This window comes from Sinohyriopsis cumingii, chromosome 11 (genome assembly GCF_028554795.1).
Source record: "Sinohyriopsis cumingii isolate HCF-2022 chromosome 11, ASM2855479v2, whole genome shotgun sequence".
NCBI classification, from domain to species: domain Eukaryota; kingdom Metazoa; phylum Mollusca; class Bivalvia; order Unionida; family Unionidae; genus Sinohyriopsis; species Sinohyriopsis cumingii.
This window is the reverse complement of record NC_142971.1, coordinates 104511866-104533030: the sequence shown is the minus strand read 5'-3', so window position 1 is coordinate 104533030 and position 21165 is coordinate 104511866. Positions and strand designations below refer to the sequence as shown.

The 21165-nt window shown below is 34.5% G+C and overlaps 1 protein-coding gene across 2 annotated transcripts in view; it reads right to left on the bottom strand.

Annotated features, from left to right (window-relative positions):
• Positions 1–21165, bottom strand: part of LOC149789203 (omega-amidase NIT2-like) — a 73468-nt gene that overhangs the window by 6605 nt on the left and 45698 nt on the right. For both annotated transcript variants that reach the window (XM_089975362.1, XM_089975361.1), the window contains exons 4-6: positions 12859–12953; positions 2521–2614; positions 1778–1852 (exon numbers count right to left, since the gene is read on the bottom strand). In XM_089975362.1, the coding sequence (XP_089831488.1) occupies positions 1778–1852; positions 2521–2614; positions 12859–12953 (264 nt within the window). The remainder of the gene's footprint in view (positions 1–1777; positions 1853–2520; positions 2615–12858; positions 12954–21165) is intronic.

The window sequence follows — 21165 nt, the reverse complement described above, 5'->3', positions numbered from 1 at the left end:
CTAGTCTCATTCATCGACATTCTAGCGATACCTAAATAGGCTCATTTATAGCTTTTGAAGTCTCACTGAAGTTTCATTGTATTAGAGTAACAACTGGCAATCACCCAAGGCAAAGAACCAATCCGATGTCTTTGAAAAACCAGTTATTATATGCTCATATTTGCTCCGTTAACTTTATATTGAAAGAATCGTGTATTTTTTTTTCTCATAATGTTTCATACGTGTGTCAAAAAATAGTGTGCTGTATTAGGAACCACTTTGTAAACAAACAACGTACGTTCATCTAGCACATGATTTAGCTTTTGGTTTATTAAATTTTGTTTGTAGGTGAACTAAACCAAAGGTTCGTCCATTTGAAAGTAGAGATGATAAAGTTAACGATGTGGATGAGTTAAGTGAGTCAGAAAAGAAACTTTCTGATAAGCCAACGAATGAACGTGATATTCGCAATGTCAACGACAAACGTGAGAGACGCAGTAATTGAAAATACCATTCGGATGACTTAAACGGTTATTTAGGAGAAATATTCGGAACTTTTCGCAAATGGAATGGTTCAGACTAAGACCAATGGAATGGTTCAGATTTTGACCAATGGAATGGTTCAGACCATGAACAGTGGAATGGTTCAGACTATGACCAGTGCACTCTACGACCTATACAAATAGAACAGAAAAGAATATTGAGGCCAAGGGCTATAGCATATCAGAGACGAGCCATAGATGTCAGTCAGAACACTTATTTCGAGGGGGAAATGGAACAGAAGGTTTGGGTACGAAACTAAAAGCCCCAGAGTCCAGACAAGGAAATGTATTTTATATTTCCGCTCGCTAAATGTCACGTGCCAGCTGCTTTGCAATTTTCACCGTTTAACTATTGCGATTCATGTTGGGCTGGCAATAGAAGACATAACACTGTATGGTACAGGCCATACCTGGGGTCCTTCCAACAGCGTGTATTTAAGTGACAGGGCATAAACATGTGTCTTCTTTACCTGGCATTAAAAATGGTAATACATATATTTAAACGTATGCACCTTGAATTTCCTGCAAACGTACATTCTTAGTTTTGCAATCCGAATGAAATGATCTATATAATGGAAAATCTGATACACACTGAAATTGTACTGTAATTTTAATTTCCAGCTGAAATCATTCTCTTTACTACAGTGCATTATCCCAATAAATACAGTCCATCATAAGCAAAAAAGCAGAATTGAGTAGGATCAACAGATAAAAATCCACCTATTCCTGACCAATGTAAACGTTTTTCAATGCACATTCATTTAAAATAAGACTCAACATTCCAAATGTAAGTAGACCACAATGAGAATTTGTTTTAAAACAAATGCCAAGCGCGTGACGGTTTTCAAAGGACGATGATCAGTGCTAATTAATAATGTCACTAAGAATCTAAGGGTGTGTATTTATTTTGAAATACAGCTTAATTTCAAATACTTTGTTTCTTATAGCGTATTCCTTTAAGCCCTAGGTAGGAAAACAAAATGAGTACATAATAAAAAGGTTACTGCATTTGTGAAAATATTAACTAGTTTTTTCGGACTAATACTTCACTCCCCGTGTCATGTGGTATTACCCAGAAAAATCTCGTTCATATTTTGCCATACAAATGCAGTAACCTATAAGTACTGAGAGCAGAAAGCCGAAACGATTTTGCGCAACCCTATCTTGGTCAAGCTCAGTTTATGAAAATATATCAAATGACATCTCACAACTCGTTTTAGTCCCACCACTTTTCTTTTTTCTCTAATCGAACATACCTCTCTGTCCGTAAATTCTCGCCATTTCTGGAAACCGTAGATCGAGACATATGCCAACTCCGATTTTGCAGTAATCTGTAGTCACACGAAAACATTTGTTCTTTAGGTTCATTGATTGAGAGAGAGAGAGAGAGAGAGAGAGAGAGAGAGAGAGATTAACTCATCGATGCAGACCTGGAATAATTTACTTTGAGTATGTGTTTATAGTGCAAAATATGTTATACCTAGTTCTATCTTAGCAACAAAAATATATAATCTATCCATAACAAACCCTATTTTTGAAGTTACATCGAAGCGTTCAGCACAGTAGATCCACGCCTTGTCAACGTTGATTAAATAAAATAAAAACTATTCATAAAGCATTTGCTCTATGTTGGACCTTACTGAAAGACCACTGAGCAGATATGTGGGAACAGTAGATTAGAAATTTTCGTGTTGAAGCAATGTGGATACAAATATTTAGAGAATACTTAATGCGTAGGTCCATAAATTGGTCACACATTAGTATGAACTTTAGACATATACTATCTGCCGCCTATCTTTGAGGTAACAATGGGCTAATACAAAAGAAACTGATGAACTAAAATGTCGGTAAATTAAGGATTTTAAAGGAACCATAAACGTGCAATAAGATCTCAAATTTAGTATCGGTTACAAAGTAAAATCACTGTTTCAGACTAAGTCATAGTAAATCAAGGTTCATACGAAGCTAAGAAAAAACAGCAACAAATTATGACCATTACCTGTTGTAACAGAGGTCAAATGTTTCCCAGGAATAACGTAACGTGACTCTGTTATTTGTAAGTGCGGACCCAAGTCGACGTCAAACAAGTGGGTCTGTATGATGAAAATTTCGTATTATAGAAACATTTTTACGCAAATAAATCTGTGACCAAAGAGATGTGTTTGTAAGAGAGGATTGCATTACTTGCAGAGGCATTTTTAATTTGTTACTGCTAATAATGAATATTCCTTATAATAGCAACTTCTATGCAAGAGGACTGACAGTTCACATCAAAGATTGCAATCCATGGATAAGACAAAAATACAAAGTAAGTATGCGATAAGCAGAAATAATATCTCATTTTTCATTCAGAAATAAAAGAGTTACATAAAACTATTTAACAGAGTAGCCTAGCTCAACCGACTAATTGTTGATCTCAAGTCTAGACCCACCGGTCAGCCACCTAATGGTATGGCTTCGTTTTGGCCGTTATGTTCTATTTGAAATAATTTTCAAAGTACGCATATAAAACTATTTAAAACAATAGTGCACAAATTTCAATAGTTTTGGCCAAGCGCCTAATGTTGATCCTAAACCCCAGGAGACCCAAGTTAATGTCCTAGAGCCACCGGCCCCACCCACACATCAAACAGTATGGAATCAAAGGCCAGAATCCATTCTCAACAATGTTATTAACGTAATTACCTGTGAAAATGATTATATAAATGATCACAGAATACCCGAGCACTCGGCATTAAGAGGTTAGTGTTAGGACTGGTCGGCCTGTTGTCAGGATAATGTGGCTGGATAGGATATCATGCTACATGTCTGCGACGTGATGCCCAAGTGCTAGACATCGCTATAAACTGCCATACTGCAGTCATCCTAGCGAGATGACTTGAAAATTGTTAAAGCTGCGTTAATAATCCAAATCACACACAAACGTCTAGTAAATGAAGCGGTGCACTCCATCCTTGTTCTTTAAGCCGCGTTGCACTAAGTACCAGGTGATAAAGATATATATTTTTAAGGAGCTGAACTATATTATCCACAATTGACATTTTCGGACATACAGACCTTCCAAAGTTTGATAATGATAATAAAATGAAAAGATATATAAAGTAACGTGTGATCTAACATTTAAAATGATTGTGCAATAGCGGGACATGGAACAAGTTACATGAACCTTTACATCTTTGAAACCGGATTAATGGCATCGATGTATAAGTTTATCATGTATTGTCAGCCAAGAAAACTTCTGTCTGAATGTTCACAACCATTCCGATAAAATAAAGCATTAAATCCAACAAAAAACAACATAGGTCTAAATAAATTTTAATGGATTTGTGTTGTAATATGCCATATCATTATATTGAAGATGTCTAAGTATGAATTCAACCGCTGTTTCTACTACAATAAAAATTTAACAGCGTATTAAAGAGAGGCTGGTATGAATAAAGTCGAAATATATTTTTGTTTAAAAGGGTGACTTGTGGTGCAATACAGGATGGTTTATGTATCCCCGCGCGGAGTTTTACAACAATGAATACAAGACGTATAAATAGGTTGGATATACGTCTTTCGACAAGTTCTCAGACTAATAGAAGACGTAATATTGCGTCCAAATTAAAGTATTGGACCAATTGTGATGTTTATTTTAGGTGGCCAAGTATAAATGTATAATTTGCTTCTCTGGTCATAGTTCTTTCTGGAACAAGTCTTAGAATTTCAATCTGATTTTTTAAAAAAAATTAATTATATAAATTTTAATGTATTTATGCCGTCACATCGAAAGATTTTATAAAAATGTTTAGCAACACTATTCATTACCTGTTCGCCTTTTGTATTATCTTTTATTGTAGGAATTTCTATTTGTGGAATTTGTTCTGCCTTAGTCCTTTTATTTTCTATTCTTTTCTAACATGTTGATTACAAGAAAACCCGATTCTGTTTTTGCTACCGAACTCGTTAAATGATAGCACTTTTGGAATTCCCAAACGTATAGCATCATGTTTACCAAGTTCTTCGTAAAATACAATGTTTCATCTTTAATTTTAAAATTGTTTTAGTTAAGCTATATTCTTCTCAACTGAACTTAAAATTATTTTGGAAATGAAAGGACATTTAAATTTAATAAAATGTATATAAATAAGGCGAAACAAACAAACTAACGCTGCTTGCCATACGGCATTAAACTCTACTCTTACAGTGTGCTCTTGAAGAGAAGAGGATGTTTAGTTTTAAAATAGATTCTCCAGCTAATATGGGTATGGACTTAATACAACAACTGGTTATTACGCTTTCTTTGAATCAGTCTACGACTATCTAATATCACATACTATATTAACAGATAAACTAACAAATAGTTAAATGATAGAATAATCACATAACAACCATGAAATTAAATTTATGAAAATAATGAAACTAAGAACGATTCAGCGAAAGAGACAGGTGAAAAATAAAGGTATAAAACAGCAGATCAATTTTACAACTTTGTAGAAGTATTTTGTTATGGCAAGTGTATTTGGTAGAATGGGATTTTGCAGCTGCTGGTTTAATAGTTGTGGCGGGCAGTACCATATGACGTATCACACATCTAATTTTACTGGGTTTGTTGCAAGCTATTTTAAGAAAAACAATTTTTGTAGACAATAACGTTTGTTAAAACATAATAAGTTTATACGCTACTATATAACTAAGATGAATAATATTGATGAAATGACGAGTAAAGCAGCAATAAGCGATAATGAAATAAGTCAGGATCATATTAATGGTAGTAAATACAAGAAAAGAAAAGAACATAACTGAGGAAGAACGACAAGACCGCTTCACTCTTAACTATTTGTTAAGAATTTATAATCATAAACTGAGTAACAGAAAGGAGAACAACCAACAAGTTTTTTAAAACTTAGCAGACAATTTACGTATACAAGTTCAAGAAAATGAAAATTTATGAGGAACTTGCAGTATTATGTATTTAATTGAAAATTACCCTGGTAAAGTTCCATGAAAAGCAAAAGAATTAAATGTTCCGTATACATTTCAGATCTATGGTCCGCCAACAGTCGTGACGTGTCAAAATGAAGTTGTCCAGAAGTCCTTTGAATAATTCACAATAGTCCCGGATCTTATGTCACTTGTTTATGCTCGAATAAACAGTAACACAAGAAAGAGTGAAAACAATAAGCTTTGAAACAAAAATACACTAATTTAATTAACTGGAAACAATCTGTAAAAATTAAAAAATATGAACCTACTGTTTTATGGAATCAAATCCAAAATTAATCCAAGAATAATCCACGAATACCATTTCAGTAGTCATAATAACAAAATGTTCAACTGATTTCACGTTCGGATCCCGAGGAAGAATTCAAGATGGAAGACAATGACATATGGTGCAATATGTAGTATTGAAGTCTACAGTCCCATTGTAGAATCAAGAATTATCACTGCGGTTACTGATAGCTGAATACATTTTTACATTTTTATTTTTTTTAAACTGTTCTTGTTCCACAATATTACATGAGCACACGTATTTTCCAGAAGAAAAAAAAACAGAATTAATCCTTCTGAATCCAAATAATTTGAAATAACTCCAAAACCAAGCAATTTGAAATAACGCCAAACAGCACAACATAAATTTGAAATAACTCAAAACAGCACAACTTACAACTTCCAGTTTAACAGCCCAGCTTCTAATGAGATTAATTCTCCAAAACATGGTTCATATGGTCTCTCTAAAACGTAAACATGGGGTCACGTGATCACCTTCTGGAATGTTATAGAAGCAAGTGCTTGTTATAGATCACGTTTACCCAGTGTGACCCTGACGAAAACAAATCAATCATTTTAAAATAAAACAGAACTTGTTTACGATGGTTGCTACAAATTTTGAAATAAGGTCAGCATTTAGATCAACGCCTGGTGTTTATAAAATAACAATCAAGGTCAAGACATTTTCTGAGAAAAAAAGTATCATCTCTAGTGAACAAATTTATATTACAATATCATGTAATGAAAAAATGTTTTTTACAACTGACAAACAATTAAACTGAAATAAATATATGCTAAATCAGATACAAGGAAATCAAATATACATAACACCAGAATAATAGCACAGACTGCATACTTGATGTTATAACAAAAATACAAGAAATAATAATAAGAAAATTGCCCCCAACGATAGGTACTTATATACACGCGTAAAATGTAAAACATGCATTCATTCCCTACTTGCTACCTGAGAAATTGCAAATCTCAAGCATTGTACAACAAACACTCACTTGCGTTAACCTATCCAAAGGGAAATAACTTAATTATTCTAAACAAACCACCTGACCGACCTGTCCTATGGGAAACAGCTCGAAACTTTTCAGGATATTTACTAATAATTATAGTACTGGTAACTGTAAATACGTACGTAAGGGTCTATTTATAGAGCCTATACAATTTAACGTTCTTAATATCTTAAAATAGACCCTGTGTATGTACGACGTTTCAACTAAAGATAATGACTACAATAGTCAGTCATGAATAGAATCTACAAAAATTAGAGATATACATATTTCAGGATGACTCTCGTTAATTAAATGTCAAAGCCAAGTTACATAACTGTGGCAGGACATTATACAAATGTTTCAAATTCTAGAGATGGTAAATTATACAATTTGTTATCAAAATTATATTTTATACTTGGGTATTACGAGATTTCAAATTATGAAAAAACATCTTCTGTTATATAACAGATAAGAACGAAATCAAGGCCATATCAAAGCCTTCATCATTCTATATCCAGAGATGTACATGCAAAAAACTCAAAGAAGGAATGAATGTTAATGGCGAAAACGTGTCGATATGGAATGATAGATACATAGTTCTAAAGTTTTAATAACTCCGACTTAACACAACGTGGAGAGAACAAGTTAATACAAAATAACAACTTTGGATAAGAATATCAGAGAAAATCCATTAAACCCTCAAAACTGCAAAGACGAGCAGATGATAACAAGATAATAGTTAAGATGCTTAACATTTATTTACCAGAATTTAATTACTCTATCAGACGCTTAACAAACTATCAGAGAGAATATAAAAACCTGTAGAAAACTACACAAATTGTACTAACCAGTCAATGAAAGCATAACTGAGGAAATATCATCGTGAGAGAGTGACATAGAGGATATAAACAAGTCCATAGAACAGTATTCCGTTCCGGTGTCATAAGTGGTTAGAACTTCCGCCTCAGATGCCAAAGCTCGCGGGTTCGAACCCCGGCTGAGTCATGGCAAACACCTATAAAAATGGCATTAGCAGCTGCCTCGCTTTGAGTTCAGCATTAAGAGGTTAGTGTTACAACTGGTCGATCTGGATAGTGTGACTGGGCGGGACATGACGCTACATGTTTGCATCATGATGTTCCAGTCCTAGACATCACTTTAAACAGCCAACCTGCTGACATCGTACCTATATGACTGAAACAAACGATAAATTACGTTACAAATCTATCACACACACGCACCCTAGAACATTATAAAATATTACAGTCACACCTCCAAAGGTTGAAAAAATAATCAAAGCAAATATAACGATATTAAAAAGTTAGTTGAGAACTTTCAAGTTGATGAGAAAAAGTTGAAAGATAGGCTGACATCTGTCAGTAATAGTTTATCACAATTATACAAGAGTCAATGACTTTGAATAAGTAAATAGAAAAAAGATGACTTACAGAATGTGGTTAATGTGTGTGAAAGTGAGACTAGATCTATGAAAATAATCCAAGATTGATCGATTGCACTTTTATGGAATAACAATATGACTTAGTGTCTCTCAAAAATGAAGCATCTGCTTGTATTAGAAATGTTCTAAAAGATAGTGAAGATAAATAATAAACAGATAAACAACTCTAAATAATATTAGTATGGTAAATGAAGTATCGAAAACTATAAAAAACGATAAAGCAAAAAAGACGAGATTTAATGACAAAGAGCAAACGATAACAACAGAAACAATGAAGAAAAATGAATTTAAAAAAGGCAGGAAAAAGCAAACGAAATTAACAAAGAAATTAGTATTGAGACAGATAAACAGACTCACTATTCAGTGAAAGATTTGACACAGCTCAATAGGAAATAGAGATATCATTAACTAAAACAAACTTAATCATACGAAATAGAGATATCATTAACGAAGGCATGGGAATAAAGACTCTTCCAATTAACTAAATCTAAAAAAGAGACTGAATGTTCACAATACAAGGTTGAAAGATCATAATACAAGGTTTGAATTATCATAATACACTGTTTGAATGAGACATAACACAAGGTATGAATGAGACATAATACAATGTATGAATGAGACATAACACAAGGTTTGAATGAAACATAATACAAGATTTCAATGAGACATAATACAAGGTTTTTATGCGACATAATACAATGTTTTAATGCGACATAATACAATGTTTTAATGCGACATAATACAATGTTTCAATGAGACATTAAACAAGGTTTTAATGCGATATAATACAAAACTGGATAACCTTGTTGATAAACTACCTGGGAGTATATTACGTTTTGATATTCGTTATATACCAATGGTGTTACTGTGGATGATTCAAGACAAGAACCTGTTGCTTATGCTAAATATGAAGAAGGTACAAGGTAACAGATGCAAACGGTTCTTGTATTCAGACTCTGGTTTCACAAGACCAGAAACATAAGGTACATCTTGATAATTTTACCCCATGTCAATATCCTTTGCAAGTTACATGTTATCAAGGTCATCGAAGAGTATTATATTATCAAAATAAAGAACACAAGTTTACATGCGATTTATATAAACTCAGACCTCCAGAATAGATACAGTTTAACATGTTTCAGTGTCTCATTAGTAAATAATGTCATTCTCATGAAGTAAATATGAATGAAGACGTTGTAGTAATATATTTACAAGAGGAACAAAAGAAAAAAATAGTATACAACAAAATAATCAAAAACATGATTTAGAAACAAAATTTTTTCGTATATTTTACTGTTGGACTTGATATTCTACTATAAACGTTTATTTTAAAGTTTGTGACATTACAAAAAAATTGCTATCATAAAACATGAGGATTGAAATGTAAGCCAATCACTCATTCTTTACACAAAATGTGTTCCTTTCATCCTTTATTTTTTAATCATCCTTTATTTTATAATTAAATAATTGCAGAAATAGTACTAACATCGCGAGTAAACCATTTAATCGGTCTTAGCGATTTAATTTTCAAATACGGAAGGAAATATGATAAGGCAAACGAACTATATCTTTCAAAAATTGGGGAACATAACCGCATCAAAAAATTTCGAGAACTTATAAAATCAATTGATGCATCTAGTAGAATGTTTTTAAAAGAAATACTGACGGCCAAATATAAAAGACTTTGGAGGGTAACATTTTGAAAGATATTAAAAACATGGAGACAAGAGACTGATACAAAATTAATGATTATTCATGGCAATACAAAAGAATCCTAATTATGTTATCAGATTAAGAACTAAATAAAAAATGTATTAGTGAATTATACTAATATGCTACACAATTAGAGTCATCATCAACTGACTTAAGCACACAAGTAGGATCAGAGATAAATTCAATTATTGATATTAAAAAAGCAAGATAAATTTGATGATGATCCACAAGGATGTATATCGTTATATCGTTATATCGTTATTTAATTTGTGTTATACACATACACTTATCGTTAGTACAATTGTTTGACCACATATTCATTATAGACACGAATAGGTACAAAAACTAACAGCATAAATGAAACGGTGATTTGGATATATTCTCGCTGAGTTAGCAACACTAGCTAGTTCTTTTGAACTTAACATTTTTCAACACATAGTCCTGACAATTTTATACAAAATAGAGCTCTAGAATGGCATTATGATATTAAAATAAAAACAAAAAAGGATTACATTCCATTTCTTAATCATAAAATTGCAAACCGGACTTGATTTTACATTTTATATTGAATTCTTTCTAAATAATAAAACTACTTCTTTTTATAGTGACTATGAATCAAGGATTTATAATGCTATGAATTTTACCTGTAGGAGATCAACAATTTGAATAAGAAAGAATACAACAATCAATTATAGCAATTAAATATGTATGAGAAAAGAATATTTTCCTTTTCAGTTTGAAGAGTTTGTGATCATACTCCTAGATCATTAATTTACATTTTGATAATGGAGACTGCATATAAATTTACTATCATTAAATAAATGACAAAAGCAACAGTAATGATTAGAGAAGTAACTGATTTCGTATTCACGGGAAGTAATTTCCTCTTTAAGATATGCCATCCTGGTGAAGCTGATTCAGAAAGAGAAAGACGCGATAATTTAGTTAAAGAATTAAAGACAAATAACTAGTCCAATAAACTTATGATTGCATATGTTATGTATATTTAATTTGCATTGTTTGTTTGAAAGTTTTTTTTTTTTTTTTAATTGTATTTCAATATATGGTGTTAGGGGGAACATTTTATATATTTGCTGACCTTGTCCAAAATCAGTGACAACCTCCTTTTAGCTGAAAGATTGAATTCTAATCTCCCTACAATTACTACACCAAAACTGCTACCTGACAACTCTACTGCAATTCACACTAAAATAAACAAATACCCTCCAACAGTTTTCATACCTTTTTCATATTACCACATTACGGATCCGAAATGCAGCAACGACTTCTGCCAGTTAGACGACTCTAATAATTTTGTAAGATACTATTTTCTGAGAAAATGTTTTCGTCTTTCCTTAAGTGTTTTACCGATTATAAAACTATTGTGAAATCTACCTTTTATGATTTAACATTAGGCGTCTTGTCAAAATGTTTCTGCATTCAGAAGTACTTTTCTGTTGAGTGTACTTTCTGATTTTCTTATCTCCTCCACTATAATACTCTAAAGATTTTCATTACACTACATAATTAATCTTTCATGTGTACTTAGTATTTATGTGCTCCATTACGACAACGGACTTAATTTGATTACACGCATTACTGATTACTGATTATATTTATACAGTACAATTCGTTTGCATATAGCTACCATGATGACTCATAGGACTATGTATCTAGGCCATGTCGGACCGTCAGGACAGAGGCCTTAAGCAGTAATGACTACTTCGCTAGTGAGACAACATTTTTGTCAGGCTCCCAACGAATGACAGGTCAGTTTAATTTATCGAATGTGTATAGCATAGTTCAGTATATACATGTAGGATACGTGTATGCATCAACAGAGGGAGAAAAAAAATTATGGCATTAAATGTAGTACTGAGGGCAGGACGGAAATTTTAAGCCGCTTCTCCGTAGATAGTATTTGAAATAAGCTATTTGTCTAACTTAGCTAACAGATGGGTAGTATATTCAATCCTTATGTATGCTAGAAATTAAAGTATTTATCCCTGCGTGCTAGAAGCGCCATAGTTATAGACTAAAATTTAAGAGTTTGAATCAGGTTTCTGCCTGAAATATTTACTGCCTAAAGTTAGCTGCATACAAAGAAGATCAGATACCTCCCCACCAATTAAAAGCCTCAAATTTAAAAAAATACAAATTAAAATTAAAATAAAAGCTATACTGCTAAAATATAATGAGCATTACCCAAATTCTTAAATGCAATAAAATAACAAATCCCATAATGCTAAAGTTTGATGAGCTTGCTACAAAATCGAGTGTATGCAAAATAACACATACAAATAAAAAGAACACGCCATACTGATAAAATATGATAAATACGACACAGAATATCGTTAGTGCAAAAAGAGGCACAACATTTCGATAGCGGAAAAATTGATCAGCAAGAAGGAGGTGGTACCTCGTCAATATCGGAAAGTAATTTGTTCCCTATGTCTATTCACAAGAGAGTGACTTTAGACAATATGGTGGGCATTTTGTTACTATTTGTCATAATTACGTATTTAATAAATTGGGGTGGGTAAATAAGCGCAGGCTTTTCATTCTATATTTTTGGGGGGTATGTGAGTGGGACCTGTAGCCCTAAAGCAATGGCTGGGCCGGCCTGGGATTTAGAACCCAAAATAGAAAGTTGGAATCAAAGTTAAACATTTGTACGAAAAATGTTTTAAGTTATTTAATAGAAAACATATTTAAAACAATGTTGTAGCATTTTATCCAAAATGGAGGAAAACGGTAATCAATGGGCTAAACTAGAAGGTGGCTGAGCCTAGAGTCTAGATTTTAGTATCAAAAATTAGTCGGATGAGCCATGACCAAAGGGTTATCCACTACTAACACAATTATCATTCATGCAAATTGAATTCATATATTTTATTATAATACTAACCTTCCTATGTTGACCTATGAGTTCTCCTCTTGGGTTAAAAATATTACATACATTGCCAAACATGTCCGGTTTTCCAGAGGCTTCTGGGTATGTACCTGAAAAACAATGACATTGCTGATTTACTATCCAAGAAAGAGGGAGGTGCCTGGTTTTGACATGCCTGTAGTGCCTGATTTTAAACATGTATTACAAAGTTTAGGAGATAAATACTTATAAAGTTATCTTCTCAATATTCTGGACTTGGTGACATTTCTCCTCAAATTTTAGATTTTGTATTATCTTGCTTAAGGTACATCAGACTATGAATACTTTTTGCCACGGTGAAAAAGAATGCAAAACAACTATTTATTATAAAGTTCATGCTTTGAGTAATTATTCAAATCATGAAAACGTTTCTCAGAAATAAGGCAAGGCTCCATTAGGTAAAATAGTGGATTTTATAATTGTATTTTAATCTCGGATGCATCCTAAAAGTTCTCAATTTGGGAAAGAAATTTGGCGATGTTTAGTAAAATTGGGACCTGAAGCCTATATTCATCTTGAATGAAGAATAATGTAGCAAAGTGATGTTCCACCGGTTAAATACTGATCCCCTGTGTTCAGACTCCACGATGAAGAATCGCTTTCTCTTTCTTAGCTAGTGTAGAGTATATACAGGCAATTAATTTTTTCCGAAAAGTTAGCTGCTTTCACTTTTTCTGTGACATAAGTTTGCTTCACTGGAATAGCCCGTTACATTATTGCATTGCAAAATGCGTCAGTGATACCGATGCAGTGTCTAAGGATAGAATAAGGGAAAAGGAGGTTTATGGTCAATACCTTTAGAGAACTGAGTGATAGTCCCCCTGTTTCATCTAAAACTTTACCAAATATAGTAGCTGAAAATAGTGCATTATCTCAACATATGAATGTGATGTATTCCATTCAGGTACCGACAGGAAACATTCCTATCCTGTTTTATTAAACTTGGCCGTCTAGTAATTAACACGATCTGAAAATTTTGTTTTTCACCAAAAGTTGGAATAAAGTAAATAAGTCGAAAACGGGGGGGGGGGACTTATATTGTAAAAGGCATTAAGAATATTGGTATCATATTTGATCAAAATAAGCTGGACAGTTTGAAAGCAAAGGTCAAAATACAGTTTATTCCTAGTTGTTACGAAAAGCAAACATTTGCTGGGGAAGACAGGTCCAAAAAACTTCGATCGAATCGGCCCAGTGGTTCTGAAGATGGTGTCAAAGTGTAATAAATCTTGACTCAAACACTATAAACATCAGCAAAGTGCGACGGGCGCAAGGAATACCACAACCTCACGTTGACGTTTAAGTGGGAGCCACAGTGACTCAATTGTTAGAGTACCAGACTCGTGATCGAATGGATACGTTTTCGAATCCTACCATCGTATCTTCCCTGGTCACTTACCATGATGTGTTCTTGGGCAAGGCACTTTACTCTAACTTCCTCGTCACCAAATCACCTACATGTGTTTATGTGCCGTACATCACAAAACAAAACCATACCAAAGCCTTCTAAGCTCGAGAGAATGGTTACTATCCTGAATCTAAACTCCTTCTGCGAGTCCAGTGATTTGTATCTTGTATTGTCTTTTGTCTTCATTATGTTATTATTCTTCCTTAAATTAGAGATTGATTACTGAGAGCTTTCGGTCTCGGCATTTCATTTCAAAACAGTATCAGTTATGGAAATAGAAAGTTAGGCATGTAAATTGTGTCTTTGGGAGGATTTCGATTCCATCTTGATATTCAGTGTCTTGCGCTTCGTCTGTCGCGATATTAACTACTTCAAGCCTGGCAGCCCAATTTGAGACGTCAAAACTTTGAATGTTCAATATTCGGTCTTGAAAATCGATATTCATTGCTCTGAAGATTGTCGTTTGATTCTCTTAAAATAAAATCAATAAATCGGCTTTCTTTTTAGGAATTGGGAAAATGGCAGAAATGTTCCATAACAATCGGAGGTAGAGTAGCCACACTGGTAGTCCGGCGCACGTTTCCATCTGTTCGTGAATTTTATTTGTATCCAGACAAATTTTTCACTTTTCTCTTGACAAATTTTAGATGTAAGCAGTTGTCTATGGTTTGTCTATAATTTGCCAGCAGAGAAGAACAATGGTCATTTTCAATACATGTATCCTAAAATTATATAGCTGAAGAGGAACATTTTGTCCGAAATTTGCACAGTTCGAGTATAAAGATTTAGCAAATGTAATTCCAGTGTAATCACGTGCTACTCTTAAATGGCAACTTCACGTATCTAAAAATTCAGAACAATGGATAGTGCCGGCAATGCTGTTTCTCACTCAATACTTCACTCCGTGTAATAACGATAACATAGTGCATGTATAATATATTAATAGATGTCCCAATGAGGCAACATTCAATCAACTGTAACTTAAAAGAATTGCAATCCGATTGTCAGAGAGAGCATGTAACGTTGCATACTAAAATGGACGGGAAAAAGCAAATTAGAATGAATTGACTACATAACATTCAAATATCTAACTTTATACAACTTTGACGTCCTGCGTCCAATTTTAATGATATTTCCAGACGTTTCAAAATGATATCCTGGTTGTATAAAATCAGATATACAAATGACTAAGGAAAACATTTTCCATTTTACAAAGGTTATTTTGCCAGAAATATTGAGTTTTAGAACAGGCTATTAAAGAACGGTAATATTTGTAGAATCTAAGCCAACGGGCCTGGCAGGATGAAAATCTTTTGCAAAACAGAACTTGTTTAAAATTTTGTTCTAATATTTTACACAATATTGCTATTAACTTTGCAAGAACTAAATGAAGGAAGAGGCATGTACCCGGAGACACGCTTTACAGGAGAATCGGAAAAAGTAAAATAATATATCAGCTATCAACCGTTATCAATATTTCAGTACTGACAGTCGTTCGAAGGAAACTGACACATATTGCACGAGGTAGAAAACATTACATTTATTTCACAGAAGAGATCCAGGTTATATCTTTGTGCCGGATTCAGTTCAAGAAAAGTGTGGGATTATCAATCCAGAAACTGTATGTGATACCTGTTTGTGTGTTCCTTTTGTTTTCCTTTTTAAAATTCCATATTTTTCTTCACATTTTGTTTGTTTTAAAAAAAGATCCATTTCTGATAAATGGGCAAAAATGATACAGATAACAACTATCCCCCATTTAAAAAAAAATGGAACCCGATACACCTGTGGAGGAAAAACAACAAGACAAGGTAGACCCGTTGGAGGATCTTGTTGTTGCACTGGTTGTTGTTGTTGATGTTGTTGTTGTGTTTAACGCTATTTTTGAGCACACGATAAGCTATAAATGGCGACCAGTATTATTGGTGGGGGAAGAACCCGGGAAAAACCCGGAAAGAACCACTGACCCACGAGAAGCTGCTAGCAAGCGTTCTTTCATACACACAATGGCCGAATCCAAGACTCGAACCTACGCAGACAGAGGTGAGATGGCAGTGATCCGTAACGGAGAGCGCTTTAGACCACTAGGCCACTCGGGGCCCCTGTTGCACTGGTAATGTATGGGGGAACATATATAAGTGTTAGACCAGGTAGACCCGTTGGAAGGTCGTATGTCTAAGCTTGAGAAATGGCGGGAAAAATCGTTGTTGCATTATTGCAGAAACAGAATGGTGCGGGTGTGCCTCGAAATATAGCTCTTGTATATTTGTGGCAGATGTAACCCCCTTCTTCGAAATTACAATCTTGTAGAAATTTGTGTTTCGTGGCACTTCCACCTTTTGCTTTTGGATTCCCAGCACTTCTGCAGTATGGTCCATGGAGCTCACAAATTTTATTGCTGTATCGAAGGCTTTGGCAAGCCTACATATATTTTCCTGTTCCTACTCGTTCGGTGTTTCCAGTACACTTAGCTTGTTCCAAAATATTTCACCGCCGTTGCTGTTGTAGAAGAAGCATAGACCATCGATCTCAGGCAGGACACGTCAGAATGGTTGCAAGTAGATACTATAGAAGATCGTATATATATTTCTTCAGTCCTGTTATTCCACAAAATGCTTTCCGCACAACTATAGGATGTCTTCAATACATTTTGCTGTTGTGTGTTTTCCTTGTACATCGCGGACTAATTTCGCTGAAGGAGTATTATCCTTGTTTAGTCGAAATCCTAAAAGCTGAGTCTGCTTAGTTGTTTTGGATGATGTTTCCGATTTTATCTGTTTCTTTTATTTGACAATGCCTTGCAGACCATCTCTAGCTTGCATTTGGAAATTATTTTCTATTTTACTGCACAACCAGAATCTATTGCAGATCCTCTATCTCCTTTTTCTTCGCGATCGGGACTGTGCTAGACTAATTCTTTTATCGCCATAGTTCCAACGTCTGGCATGTGGAATCTTCTGCAACCTATGTTTCTATTTTTTTGTAAACTGTAGCAAAGTCTCTCAATCGAATGCAGTTTATTCTAGCGGCCACACTGGTTGTTCTCCGCCCATAACGTGATTCTTTCGAACGCGCAAAATCCAAGATAGATATGTGGAATCTTAAACTGTTATCGATGAGTCATGAGGGATGTGTATCTGTACTTGATAGTTGTAAGCGGCAAATGATTTTGCTTCCTGGTCTTTTGTATAGCATCGTTGTTGTTCCAACGAAATACCATAGTCGTCTCCCGGGAGAATGTCTTATCGGCAGATAGGACAGCAACGAAATTCAAACTCCGTCATTGCCAATAGCACAGCCCTCTCCCATTTGTGTTCGTCTTCGACTTTCAATTTTGTAGATCGTATGCGGTTGGTTTTGTATATATGTACCAACCATGTACATTGTGCTGTTGTGCCGAACAGCTAGCGCCATGTAACAATCCAACGCATTGGCGAAATTTATCCACTGTCGCGATGGTGGTTGTACAACAAACAGTTTTTTGCTCGTGGGGCGCAACGAAAAGGCAATACGTCTTCTACAACGATTTCTACAATTTTTGAATTGCGTTCGACACCTTATCAGCATTTTTACAACGATACATCTATTCGTGTGCATCATCATGCAAGCTTGGATAGTGAGCGTGTTTCCCCAGCTTAGATATTTGAAACAATTTTGTTCCAGAGTCTACTCTATATCCGCGAGTTTGTCTTAGATCCGAAAGAGTGTGTTGGCTAACGCTGTTTGCACTATTCACAATTGTGCGTTCTGCATTGAACACAGATGTGTCGTCGTTTTTCATTCGATAAGCTTTGTCGAGAAGGTATTGTACAAGACACGGTCGATCGAAAACACCATAGAAATCTCGTGTGTAGTCGATGAGGTAGAGTCCATGGGCGAGTGGTCGCTCTCGAAATTGGCCCAACATGTCGTCAAATGATCCATGAGGATTTCGGAAACGACCACTTTTGCCACAAATACGGCAACCACAGGTGTACTCCAAACGGAGTTGTTTTGCTATTCGCACGCATATCGAACTAGTTTGTTTGTATAGAGTTTATTCTGCTCATTATTCGATCGTACTATACCTGAGCTGCAGACCAAATGTATGCAAAATACAAACCTTTGGGTGGGTATTGCGGTTTGCCGCTATGATTTTCTGCACCGCTAGCAGAATATCTTCAACAATTGCTCTGCAGACCCACCATCCCCGGTTGTACAGAGCACGCTGCCTTTGGTGTATACTGCACATTTACGGCGAAGGTATCCAAACACGTATACGCTTTCCACAAACGCTGGAAGACCGGAGAGCGACTGCAAATGTGTGCGACCGTATTGCCCTTGGATATAGTCAACAGTGGAGTTGTCTGGTACAAGATTGCTTTCATATGTGTTTTCTTGCAGCATATGCAGTGCTACCGATGTTCGCGAAAGGAGACCCATACATTGGCATGTGGCATATATTGTTGGAATACAAGCATCTGCTTTTGACACTCAAGCTTATATTGTATTATTGTGTAGTACATCTGTGATTTGTATGGTTGCATAGTATTTTGGAGCTTCTTTGTTTTCCATTTTCCTATACAGGATACAGTATTTCTCCGATTGTTTGCGTGCTGTATTAACTTTGATGTCATTGGGTTAATGCTGTATTCGCTTCGACGTCCTTGGGTTTGGATTTGGGGCTGCTTTCGGTTTTAGTTTCGGTGTCAAGATAAAACTATACCGAAAACATGATACAAGTCTCTGAAACAATAATGATAGCCCCAAATCAGGGTAGCTTCCGCAGAAATGCGCTCTAATAACTGTATGACTCTGGCTGCTTGCTTGGGCCACTTCACTTTGATGAATCATTAATACTAATAGTCCACGGGTTGCACAACGTGTGGCTTGCTTGCTAAATAATAAAAACACATAGAAAATAGAGGCTGTGACCTAAAAGAGTAATAAATATGAGATCCGAAACCACCAATACATACGACTAGTGGCAGTTTTTATTGCATGTTGTCAACAGACCTATTAATAACGCTTGTCCCCAAGAATTAATATCATAAAATGGAGCACAAACATGCAAAAGTAGCAATTCTCCACTTTCATAATATTGGAAATAAAATATATATACTTGAAATAAATGTACGTGTAACTGTGTAAAGAAATTATGATTCTACCATACAACACTGCACATAATTAATGAAGTCGTTTAGAAAGGAAATTTGTATTCGTTAATTTAAAAAATGAAGTGTATCATTATAGTGGGCTCCCAAAATTAAACATATTTGTCAAACCTTAAAACACTAATTGGCTGACAATTACACTTTACCGAGATTGGTTGATAAATTGACAAAGTTGAATGCACAAAACACTGGTTCTTCAGCTATTGTGTTTGAAGAATACGCCAATAAATAGAGACTTACACACAATTTCCTGATGCTTACAGATAATTTTCTGTGGTATCAGTTTGTTTTCGCTCGGGATTTGAGATTCACCTTTGCAAGGCCCCAGGGCACCGGCTTAGTTGCAGAGGGTGGTAACCAAAACAACGATATTTTAAAATACTTTTCCATCGTGTTACGATTCAATGACTCCGTGTGCTAACTTTAATTACTGGAACGTAATTCCTGTCTTCTGTCAAAGGCGAATGAATGATTGGAAGGATTACCAGATATGTTCTAATCTCAGGGGATTAAAAGAAGGAAAAAACTTGGGGCAGAAACAACGACGGAAGGGTGAGTATTTAAGTACACAACGTTTTGTTCAATTACATTGTTTTAACTTCTAATGGTCGATTTTAATCTAGGGGCTTGTTGTTATTGTTAGGGATGATACAGATGAAACTTCACATTAAATGACCCGGATACGGGGAAACAAAAGGAGTCAACAGAATTTATCGATGTGTAAAATTTCCAGATCAGCATCACGCGACAATTACATTCAATCAAACTGTATAAGACGCGGTGAATTCATAAAAATGATAATTAAATACTTGTCTTTGTCATAGCAGATATGGCGACGGAAATGGAATTCTCATCTAAAACTATAATGTAATACCATCAGGCATCTGAATATTGTTTCAACCGAACAATTTCATCCTAAAAATTAGATCATATTTATATATCAATATAATTAGCTTGATTTTATACTGAAGTGAGTCATTAAACTTCATATTTTCTGTCGACTGTAAAGTTTCTTTTTTTCTCAGATTGTTCATAACTGTTACAAGAATCACAGTACTCTACCAAGCATTTTCGTGGTCTTTAAAGTCTGTTTAACTGTTAACAAATCGTTTTGTTCGTCGCAGAGCCATATCTATTCTTCATAAATTAATAGCTCAATTTTCTCTCCATTCAGATAGACAAAGAGGTTACTCACATCGCCTTTATGATTTAAACATTTTACAAATTAGCAAGGTACACTTTTGCAACATGTTTGGTCATATTTTGAAATTCTAACCGTCTAACCTATATCACATTTAGCATCAGGCATCAGGTGTCAAATAACAAAAAAGTTAATTCATACTTTAGACGTTTTATTTGGTGTCGCTACCTTAAACTAAAGGAATTTTTGGACTTGTTATATATTGTGCTTACATTTTATCTATTATGTTAGATTCTAAGGGTCATTTGAGAACAATATATTACATAACTAACTTTTGTCCATAACCGAAGATGATTTTTGTTGTGTTCAGTTATAATTTGAGAGGAATCATTTATTTCAATTATTCGTTATAATTACAAAATGTTCATTGATTAATTGGACAAAAACATTTTTCTGGGATTATTGTGAATTCATTTAAAGACAATCTGGATTAATTTTTTTTTAAAATAAAAAGACTGTTTGCATATCGGTACATTCAAGGTTATTGGTATGTCAGCACAATTAAGACCTGAAATTCAATC